Genomic DNA, 11,795 nt, shown 5'->3' on the forward strand with positions numbered 1-11,795 from the left:
CTTCACTCTCATTCGCAAATTGTTAGTTAAGAGTTAAAAATACATGTTTAGGAAGTAATATACATGATGGAACAAGATCCACTGTTAGGGTTAGAAAAATATACATGATTATTCATGGTTCCCGTCATATCACTTTGACATTGCCCTTCACAGAACAACAGCCTCTGGACACATCGCCACCTCTTAATGTCCAACCATGGGTTTTGCCTCCACAACATTTTGCAGATGTGGATACACACAAATGACACGTTTTCTGGTATGACACACTTAAATGATTCATTTCTTGATGTGGATGCCTATGAGTCTATTTGTTTTTCCTTGTCATTTGTCAAGATGAAAGATTTTTTATCTTGTTTGTAACTTGAAGTATGCCATTCATGTTGTTTTCACCATGACAGGTGAAGATTGCACATGCGTACCAAGATGTGGTAGATCATGTTCTAATATGCCACCCCACCTATCTGTCTATTCTGGAAGACATACAACAGTTTGAACCTTATTTGAAATTCACTGATTCTATGGTACACTTACAAATACAATTAACTATAACTCAGCAAAAGCTAATAAGGAATAGATGTGCTATTAACCAAGTACAGTTAACTAAATTATGTAAGAACAATGTTCAGTTAACATAGATTCCCACGCTAAACAAGAGAGAAAAAATGTCCTTAATTTTAGTTTGTGTTCATCATTTCAATGCTGCCTCAAGAGGAAAAAACTGAACTTCATTTTGTTGTAAGAAAAAGAACAAAAAAAAGCAACTCAATTTTGCACATTCATACATGTCTGAAATTTTTCAAATCAACTTTAGATGGATTTTTATCCTCCTCAGCTTTCTTAAACAACTCTGCATGTTAGGGTCTGTGCCAACCTCAAGTTCAAAGTGAGAAAGAGTTTATTGTTTCTATCACACCCATGCATTTCTGAATCATAAAACCTCAAACATAAACTCATAAATGAACGTGCAGACATATAACACAAGCAAAATTAGGGAAAAAACAGACTTGTTTTCTCAGTCAGCAACATCTCTTGAATTGTACTGTGGCTTTTGAATGAGTTTGTTTGATTGTGAAACACTCAGTCCACTCATCATGGCAGAGACGCTTGGAGAAAAAAAACGTAATTACAAAAGAGTATAACAAGGATTGTTCATGCAGTGTCAGCATGTTAAGGCTGAAAGCTGGGAAAAAACAACCATTACTCTCACTAAAATAAACTTAATGTAAAAGCAGAAAATTGTAGGTCCTCCACCGCCATCAACAACCCAAAATGACTTACTCTGTACTTTTTCCAGTTTTTAATTTTTTAGTTTGACATCTCTTTTGGGGTATGCTACACAGACATCTTAATTAAAATCCTTTTGGGTGGATGTTGTGACTTTTCTATGACCATATTTTAGTCTCATCACTTGTATGACTCACTGAAATAGCATATTTAAATAACTATATTTACGTTTCATGGTTCCCCAAAGATAACTCTACTGACTTTGGTGGTCTCCTGACTCTAGTGCCATCTTAATGCTGTCATTTGTGTTGTGTCTTAACGACTTTTGGATGGATTTTCCTCAAAGTTGGTGCACACACTCATGCTTCCAATGAGGATGATTTCCAATCATGTTGGGGATCCCCTCAGCCATCCAATTATTCTGTTTAACACCGAATACTTCCTAAACGAATGAGTAGGGCTGAGCTGTACATGTCTGCTTACATTGTCTGGTTGCTTGAAGTTAATCCACATCTTCTAGTGCTACACTAATGTTTATTTAGATCAGTCAGCTTGTAAATAGTTGGTTACCATGACAGTCTTTTTGCATTCTTATCATAAAGGCCTCCTAATCCAATATCTAAAAGTAAAGGGTGATATGGCTCATGTGAGCGAGAATGTGTTTGGTTGCTTGTCTTATGAATTATGCAAGTGTGTGTGTGTGTGTGTGTGTGTGTGTCAGTGGGTGATAAAGGTGGGGGATTCCCGTAGCGACCCATGTTAATGGTGTGTATGTGTGTGTCTCCCATCTATCATCACACACATTTCCCTCCTTCTGCGTGTTCGAAAATAGAATGTTGTGTGAACATGACCTCTCCCACACATAACACACGCGCGCACACACACACACACACACACACACCAGTAAACACACCCATTACGATGCCATTGTGTCCTGGGTTTTTGTTCAGAATGTGGGTGCGTGTTTGTTTGTGTGTGTGTGTGTGTGTGTGTGATGGTGAGTGTGTGTGTAGCATCGGAGGTTGTAAGAAAAAATGTTCCCTCCTGCCATGTCCCCCCCCTCCTTCTCTCGCCGTCTCTGTCTCTCTCTTTTCTTTCTCGCCACAAAGTCTGTAGTTGCTGCCAAATTTCCTTTGTGGCAAAGGTGTGGTACTGCGACACTGTCTCACACACATTCAACTCATTTTGTCACAAAAACATCTGACAGTCAGAGATTAGAACCAGAATGAGGTTCTGATATTAGACGAGAACAGAAGAGTTGGAGAATATTACCTTAATTATGGATTAAACGTTTTCTTTTTTTAAAAATCAGGACACCCCAGTTTCTATTGCCATTAGCAAAACAAATACAATTTACACATAAAGTAGTCATTTGTGACATTATTGACAAATTATTGGTAAATGGCATATATCTTTATCAACTGGGTGGATTGTGATGAAATTTCCCTGGATGTATCACGACTGTCTATCACATCTATCTCAAGAGTTTTCAATAAAGCAAGTTTGTTTGAGCCAACCTTTTTGGATAATGTTTTAGAGTTGCTGTTGTGTCCCACGTTCTTTCTGCTTAATTATCATTTATTTGTTGTAACTCCTGCAGCATCCCTGATGCCTGCACTGCAGAGACATCTCAGACTACATCCACTCTGAGAACAACTGAAAAGATGAACCAGAATAAAAGCTCAAAGAGAAGCTAAACATTGACAACTAAGACTCGCAGCTATGTGGACTGTTTTGATACATACCAAGGACCCTTTTACAATGCCTAACACTCACTTTAAGTTCTGACATAAAGAGACACACATGAACACAAACAATCACATCAGACTTAAGATAACAGCGGTAAGTGGGAGTAGTTCCTGGTTGGTCGAGCGAGAGGATCTGAGACGCCACAGGAGCCTCCCATGGAGCTGGGTGTGGGGAGGAAAGAGCCTGTGTGTGTGTGTGTGTGTGTGTGTGTGTGTGTGTGTGTGTGCGTGTGTGTGTGCAGATCTGTGTGAGTGTGCTCGGTCTACTGTTACTGGGGACATGTCTTTATAATATAAAGTTAAAAAGGTTCCTGAGACAAAGTCTTTCTGTAAAGGATCAGTCTTTCCTTTCAGCTTCATGTACTTGACAATAGTTCATCTTTGCACTGTTTCAGTGGTAAAACCACACATTCTAACCCTGTTCAAATGTACTTTGTTATCATTCTTATTCATATGTTTAGAAGGCATCTGTTTGGAGTACTTTTTTTCAATCCAAAATAATACGTCGGTAACATGGTTATATTTCTGATTTCCGAAGTTCTGACCAGCACTGAAACTCAGTCATGCGTCTGCAGAATATGCACGAGTTCTCGGTCATCCATGTTGTTCCTCTGACTTACTTGATGTATTTTCAGCTGTGAAATCTGAAGAGTTTATCTTTAGTTTTCCTGTTTTGTTTGACCAACAGTCCTGAAGTTCAACATTTCACGGTGAGAAAAAGCAGCCCCCCCTTCTATTCATGCAGCCAGAGCAGCAAGTTTCTATATTTTTATAAACCTAACAATCAACTGATCATTCAGTCAGTAAATGTAACCCTATATCCCAATCCGACCTATAGAATTGACTGTCAGGGTACACTGTGTCCCCATTGCACCCCCACCTCCCACACCCACCCAGTGGACCCTCTCTGCCAGTGACTTGTTGTTAATCTCAGCCCCTAATCGTTCTGGTTGGAGCTGCGGTGGACTGCGTTACCGCTGTCCTGCCCTCATATACTCTCAGGCACACACACACACACACACACACACACACACACACACACACACACACACACACTGCACGGCTGCCGGAACACTCGCAGAAGTACATGCTATCGCTAACGGGGCCGAGATGTTTTGTCTTTCATTTGTAAGCAAAGCTAATTGGAAATGATCATCTCTCAGTTTTATGCATTTATGCAGTTTTCATGATTATTGGTGCATGTTTTTGTGTGTGTGTGCACAGGATTGTTTCAGTTTGTGTGTGTGTGGGTGAGTGTGAGACGCTCCAGTCTCAGTTGGACAAAAACAATGGAAGCTCTCTGATTACATCTCCACATACAGGCGGACAGGGTGTGTGTGTGTGTGTGTGTGTGTGTGTGTGTGTGTGCAAAGCTTTAAGGGGGAGGAAAGGGTGGCAGTTGAAGTGGAGGAAAGGGAGGGGGGGGTGTTGAACCTTCCATGCTGTGTCTCTCACATACGCTTGTTCCTTCCCCTTGCAGCTGCCTGGCATCTCATTGGTTAAATCCCCTGCTATATATTTATCTGATTGGTCAGGGTGTGGTATATATACACAGCATGGGTCGGTTAAATCTGGCCACAAGTTTCAAAACTTTCAAACAAGGTGGACAGAAAGAGAGACTGTGTGTCGGACGGCCTCACTGACAGAGGAAAATCCAGCTCTGGACCGACCGCCGCACCACACACTCCAAACAAGAGCTGTTGTCTTTTCAGGGAAAAAAACACAGTGGACAAAAGAAAGAGGCCGAGTTACTGTGGACTTTTTTTTTAGGAGAATATCCTGCACCACAACTTGTTTGTTTTCTCTTTCTTTCCTGTCATCTCCCTCCTCTCAGATCTCGATGCTTTGCTTTGGGATTTGTGCTCCAAATCCATCAGATTCCTCTCTTGATCCCTCATTTATTTGCCATTTGAAACATTTTGAATTCAAGTTTTTTTCAAAAGGTTTGCAACCAAACAAACCAAGACAGACGTTTTCAGAATTTTACTTGGACTAAAAGTTCAATCCGAGCTCGGGTCTGGAATGAATCTAACGGAGCCCAACTTGTCCACAGAGACTCCTCTGCGTCAGAACCAGATCGCTCTCGAAGCCCCCTGGACGTCGGAGACCCCAAGTCCTCGCTCTGAACCTGAAATGGGTTTTGAGCAGAGCCTCTCTGAAGACTGTAGTTCTCCCGATGTCCTCGGAACAGGGAACATGAGGAGAGCAGAACCCAGGATTGCTTTAACAGCCAGATCCGGGGGACAGAGTCCGGATCTGACCCAGGGAGGAGGCATGTCAGTAGGCCCGGGTGATGAGAAAGCTGTGGGTGGCGAGCAAAGGATCCGCAGGCCCATGAATGCCTTCATGGTCTGGGCCAAAGATGAGAGGAAGCGACTTGCCCTACAGAACCCTGACCTGCACAACGCTGTTCTCAGCAAGATGCTCGGTAAGACAAACACCATTTCAGCCTCAAAGCAGCTTAGTCTAAATAACACTAATGGAATATGATTCCTTTGTTTATCAGTGATTCAATCAATTAAAATGGGTCAGTGCATTTTTAAAAAAAGAATAGAATATAGTACTTTTTGTGTTAGATTGTTATCTTATGTTGAATCAGTGAACATTTCAAGATTATTTACTTGCGTGATTATCTACTTATTCGAGGGATTTTGAAGTGTCGACCAGTTCAGTTTTAGCTGCTTCAGCTGACATCTGTAACAAATAATGATTGGCTGAAAAACAACTGTACAGTTTCACATGTTATTCAGAGAGTTACATTATTTCAGATGGATAAAGAAATTAACACCAAGATACACATATCAAAACAATTACTGTGACCTTGAGTGCATAACTTACTTCTAATGTGTAATAGTTTTTAAATATATTGGTTGTTTTTCTTTGTAAAGCCGAAAACTAAAAAAATATCCCCAAATATTCTTAGAAACTTTCCAAAACCACTCATAAATCACTTCTCTTCTGTCTGTGCATGTGCCCATTATAATCCAAACTCAATAGTTTGTCAAAATGTGGAATCCAGTGGAGCAGACAGGCCGACCACAATTGCTGTTATTCCCTGAGAAGGAAACTTTTTATGAGCATTTCTTAACTATCCAGGAGGTGAAAGTTTGATCCAAAACATTTGAGATAGAAGAGAAATGAAGTGTGTGGACTAACAGACTAACGTGCATGAAATGTTTATATCGCCATCATTCATTTAGAGATAGGTGAAACTCTGTTTTGTGTGTAAAATATAAATTATCTTAGTTTTCTGTTAACATTTTTAATTGGAGCCCAAAGATCCCGTTCATGCACGTTTCACACTAACACTCAGAGCTGATCAGTACAATCACACTGGACAGCTGGAGCTCATCTGCATCTGAACATTTTCAGAGTCACTTAAATTCAAACCATAACGTTTCTGGAGGAAAGTTTGCTTTGCGGATCTCAATGCTGCTGGCATCGACAACCACAAGACAAACTATGAATTTCAGCACTAATACAATGTATAAATACATCAAATCATTGGCAATAAGATAAAAGCTTGTGCGTTTTCAAAAGCCTCCACACCAGAGTGCATTACAAGCCCCTGAAAAAATGTGTTTGTGCTCTGTTTGTGGGACTTCTGATCAGTGCTGTGACATGTGGAGATGCAGACAGTTTACAAGTGTCTCACGAGCTAACACTTAGAAATATGAATGCAGTTCAGAAGTCTTGAATGAATAAATACTGTCTTTATTATTATTCATTTCATTGTTCATTGATTTGTCTTCTTCACATTCTCCAGGTCAGTCATGGAAGGCCTTGAGTGCCACAGACAAGCGACCATTTGTAGAAGAAGCAGAGCGTCTCCGTGTCCAACACCTCCAGGACCACCCCCACTATAAGTACAGGCCTCGCCGCAAGAAGACCACCAAAAAGCTGAAACGGGTTGAACCGGGGCTCCTGCTGCACAGCTTAGCCCAAGGAGGGGCACCAGGCCTCGGTTTGGGACCTGGTGTCAACCCTTTGGGAGCAGAAAACATGTCTGGAGCTTCTGCTTATGGACATCCAGGCACGCATCATCATCATCATCATCATCATCCCCACCCCCACCACCTATTGCCATCTGTGGGGCATTTTAGAGACCTCCAGGCTCCAGGACACCCAGAGCTGGAGAGCTTTGGCTTGCCCACTCCAGAGATGTCCCCTCTGGACGTTTTAGAGGATGGAGGTGGAGAATCTGTTTTTTTCCCCCAACATATGCAAGAGGAGGCTGGAATAGCAGGCTGGAGTGGGTACCACCACCATCTCCACCATCACAACCAGCATTACAGCCATCAGTACAACACCCACAGTCACCACACTTCCGTACATGGTCAGGGTTCCGGAGTGAATGTTAGCACGAGTTTAAGCAATAGTATGAATTCCTGTATTAGTACTGGCAGAAACCCCAGGCTCGATCCAAGAATAAGTTCTGTTGAATCAAATATGACCTCAGGCCTTAGCTCTCTTACGTCGGCCGGCTCCAAGTTAAATATCACTAATGCTTCCAGTCACCAAGTCTCCTTAAGGAGTCAAGTCAAGTGCCCACCTTCTCTCCCAGACTCGTCCTCCCCTGTTTCCTATCCCCATCCCTCCATCAGCATTCCGGAGGCGGTGAAATGCCAGCACACCACCCTGAGCACTGCTCCTGTCAGTTACTTCAGCCAGATGTATGGAAATGGCCTCCAGAGTGCTACCCATTTCACTTCCTCTCATCTGGGGCAGCTTTCACCTCCTCCTGAAACTTCTCTAACTTCCTGCTCATCCTCATGTGGGCCCCCTCCATCAACCTTCTCTCGCTCTGTGCACTTAGACCACTCAAATCTTGAGGTTACTGGTCACATGGGGTCTTCTTCTGCTGAATTCTGGTCCGAGGTGGACAGGCATGAATTTGACCAGTATGTAAATATTGAAAGGAATCGAGAGGAGGCCTATGGACTTGGTGGGGGGTGTGGCGGTGGGTCAAAAGTCCAGGGTGGGAGTAGTAGTTGTAATGCAGGTAGCAGCAATAACAGCACTGTTAGCAGTATGATTAACAGGGATGTGAGTGTCATGAGTGGTGCTGGTGGCTGCGAAGATGGGAGCAGCCCTCTGATATCGGCTCTTTCTGATGCCAGCAGTGCTGTCTACTACAGTGCCTGCATCACTGGATGAAAACATGATCTCATCTCTCACACAGCACGCACCGGCTTGAACATCATTTCATTTTGTTCATTTGAATTATTGTGTGACACGACAGGGAGAAAGAATGCCAGTAAGTTGTTTCATCTTTCACTTACGCTGAGTGGAGCTGACAACAGTGTTGCCAACAATTTCTAATGCAATGTCACTAAAGTCTGCTATATATAAGGCGCTATATGTTGTTAGAAGACATCGTGCACTAATTAAGATATCCATGATGTTATCATTTGCACTCTGCTTGCTTTCAGCCTTTTCTATCTCTTCTCTCCTCTGCTACTCTCTGTGCTCACATACACTTTCTGTGAAGACCTAAAATAATGCTCTCATTTATTTTCAGTTTCTGTTGTCAGAGGGTAAAAAAAAGCCAATAATTAGGACTGGAAAGCATCTCCTAAGACTAAGTATTTGGTCCATTTGAAAGCATCCAAGGCTTCTACTCTGCTCACATAAAAGCTTTTTTTTTTTTTTTTTTTTTTTTTTTTTTTTAAGAGATTCACTAAAGTGGAAGAAGGTTTTGGTTGTTAGATTTAAGATAATCACTCAGAGAAAGTTAGAAGTGGCTGAATCTCTCCAGTGTGTTCTATGAGATATAGATTTGGCACCAACAGGTGCACCAATCTGGCTGCAGAAGCTCAACAGATGAGAAACTCTCCAACTTAGCAACACTTAAAAGCAACATTCAAGATAAACACAAGAGGACTAGGTTTTTGCTAGTTTGAACTTTGGAAGCTCAGTAAGGTAACTTGCTAGCAGAGGCCACTACGACCCACAGGAGGGTTTGTAGGATTTGATGGGATGTCTCTGTTTTATTACGTGTGGAAAGAGGCTCTGGAACGCTTCATTTCGTTGAGTGACTAAATCTGTTCATTCAGTGACGCATTAGCTAGCAAGGCATCTAACACTGTGGGTAGCTAACTAGATTATCTCTCTAAAAAAGAAAACACCTGAACATTTTTCATTTAGATGTTGTTTCTGGAGCCACACGGACTCTTCATATGACATTGCGCTTCACTCAGGTTTTGTTTTTCGGGTCTTTGTGCTCTTGGCAGATGAACAGAGGGAAGATTTAAGGCAATTCTACAACTCTTTTAAGGGCTGAATGATTGAACACTGAATGAACACAGTGATATTTTTTCCGATTAAAGGGGCTACTTCTTGGTTTTAGTCTCATTATTAAAACACTAGGAGATTTGATCAAAAGTTAGATTAATTTATGGCTCATAAATTTGTATGATGGCTACACAGCTACAAAGGCTAGCGAATATGTCAAAAATATATTTTTTAATTTTATTACACTGTTAGTACACTGTCTATCACAAAAAACAATACAATTTTGCATTTCACGATCATCTCTTATTATATTTGACATATCATGCCAAGATTGACAGATTTCATCAATCAAAGACAGAAAGTTGGAGAGACTTCCCGCCTCCACATATATCTTAGAGGTTTTGTCGGGAAAACCTTGGATACCTATCCAGAGCAGACCACTGATGCCTCCTACAAACTATGTTTTACATGCTGGGATGGGTTTTCTTTAACTGTGATGCATGCAATTCCTGTTGTGGCTCAGCCTATGGTGGGGCCTCATGCCAGGATCCATGTAGAAATCTGCTCATTTGAACTTGTTTTGCTTCCTGGCAAATGCTGATGATTCAAAGAGCATTCTTTCTTACCACAAAGCCTCTGTGGTATAACAAACATATCACTTGTTTCAACAAATTGTAATTTTCCAAGTTAAATACTTTGGTCTACAAATAACAGTAGCTCAGGTTCTAAGGTTGCCTGCTTCTGGAACAAGTTAGATATGGTGTATCATGAAAATGCCCTAACTTTAGGTTGTAGTTCACCCTCAAAAGTTATTTTCACTAATTGCTAATTCATTCAGATCAGCCTTATCCAACAAAATGTTGGTATGCAATGTATACATTCATTATGTTCGAATTTTTGGAAACCTTGGTTTCATGTAGCCATTTACTGTACATTTAGATGCAATGCTTCTTGGCAATATGTGAAGGAAAAATGGAGACTATGAAATATTTTCTTTGCACTGGGTTTGATGTATTAGCTGTATACGAGGAACACTACTTATGAAAAATCAAATGTGTATAATTTGAAATGTGTTTTTTGTACAGAAAGGATGTGTTTTTGTTGTTTTATAGGCTTATTTTTCCTAAAGGAAAACTAATTAGGAGTTAAACTTACCAGCTTTCTTGCTGAGTGTGATGATTAGACTATTTTTTTTACCTCTTGGGCATTTAGCACAGCTCAGCTAAAGAACAGAGCTTTTAGAAAATCTGTGCAACATAAGTGTTGAACTGGTTATGAAGGGAGCTGTGTGGTGTTATCACTGTTCCATTTACCAAAAAATTGTAATGTCTCTGTGGTTCTCTGTTTGTATGTGGAAGAAATATCTGAGATACAAGTGGTAAATAGAGGTTTTGCTGGTCTTATCACATCCTGACACACTGCTTCTCTTAAACCAGATATACAAATTAAAATAGTATTGTGTCTCAACTGGTATTTGTTGCTAATATTCCAATACGAATTTACCATCAGAAGGAAATTGTAAAGATATTTTGTTGATCTCTGTGGGTCTTCAGTGTTGCATCTTTTTTTAAAACCAGACTCATTTATAAATGGCAGCATTTAAAATTGATTAAACATAGTTTTTTGTTGCACTAAGAAAATGAGAATCAACCCTTGTTGCCCTTGTGGAGTTCTTGCTTTCCTATTTTAGTTGTACAGTGGAAGCAAAAACAAGGAGTCTCCCTTCAAAGATTGATCCTGCATCTGTTCTTCATTAGGCTTAAAGACAATGCTTGTTTCTTTCTTTCTTTTTCTTTGACATCTACATGAAACAGTAGAATAAAATCCAGTATCCTGTGCAATACAACCAGTTACATTTACCATTCTGCTCCTTGGGGTGGGCATTGGTTGAAAACAGAGTAATAACAGATTTTTCCAAACATTTCTCCTCAAGGATGGAGCCACAGTGAAGCACAAGTTAAACTAAAGTATAAAAAAAACTTTTGCATTTGCATTTGACATTCCTTTCCGTTGACATCGAACTCTCTTTAATTTACTGTGACACACAAAGACTTCAGAGAGAAAAAAACAATGTTCAAAGATGTTTTTTGGAGCTGTGCAATAACACTGAGGCTTTTGGTAATAATTATCTGAAGAAGGAAAAAAAACAGCCAAGATTTTGGGATTCAATCAAAGGACATTTTCTCAGCAGTCATATAACAAAGAATTAAAAGCAAGATTTCCCAGAAATTTCACAGCGATGCCTCTAAATCTGCCTGACTGGGATCACTTTTCAAATTTTTTGAGAGCAGAAAATGTTTTTGTTTGTGTATTAAAAAAATGTAGCCTGTCTGTAAATGTTTCATTGCTAACAATAATTCCACCAAATAAATGCTTTTGAATCTGTCTGCATGTGCATTAAAGTGTTCAATGACTTCACAAGTAAAGTTCCATTCTTTAAAGCATTTCTGGCCAAATGTTTTCATGTTGAGTGACACATATCTGTGATTAGACCAAGAATAACTGTCATTAAAAGAGAGATTGTATTAGTTGTTGAATAAAAAAGATCAGTTGAAAACTAGAAGAATAGTAGGCTGGTGTTAAACTTTA

The 11,795-nt window shown here is 40.3% G+C and overlaps 1 protein-coding gene across 1 annotated transcript; it reads left to right on the forward strand.

The window, feature by feature from the left end:
* The first annotated feature begins 4,565 nt into the window (after nt 1-4,565).
* Nucleotides 4,566-11,591, forward strand: sox18 (SRY-box transcription factor 18). The gene is made up of 2 exons (XM_075475402.1): nt 4,566-5,400; nt 6,739-11,591. Exons 1-2 carry the CDS (start codon nt 4,995-4,997, stop codon nt 8,127-8,129), a joined length of 1,797 nt encoding a protein of 598 aa, XP_075331517.1. The 5' UTR covers nt 4,566-4,994; the 3' UTR covers nt 8,130-11,591.
* Nucleotides 11,592-11,795: the final 204 nt, after the last annotated feature.

The sequence above is a fragment of the Odontesthes bonariensis genome, chromosome 10, assembly GCF_027942865.1.
Source record: "Odontesthes bonariensis isolate fOdoBon6 chromosome 10, fOdoBon6.hap1, whole genome shotgun sequence".
Taxonomy (NCBI): Eukaryota; Metazoa; Chordata; class Actinopteri; order Atheriniformes; family Atherinopsidae; genus Odontesthes; species Odontesthes bonariensis.

Coding starts and splice junctions, on each gene's coding strand:
- sox18 (XM_075475402.1), top strand. CDS start 4,995: ATGAATCTAACGGAGCCCAACTTGTCCACAGAGACTCCTCTGCGTCAG. Junction 5,401..6,738: donor TGTTCTCAGCAAGATGCTCG/GTAAGACAAACA, acceptor CACATTCTCCAG/GTCAGTCATGGAAGGCCTTG.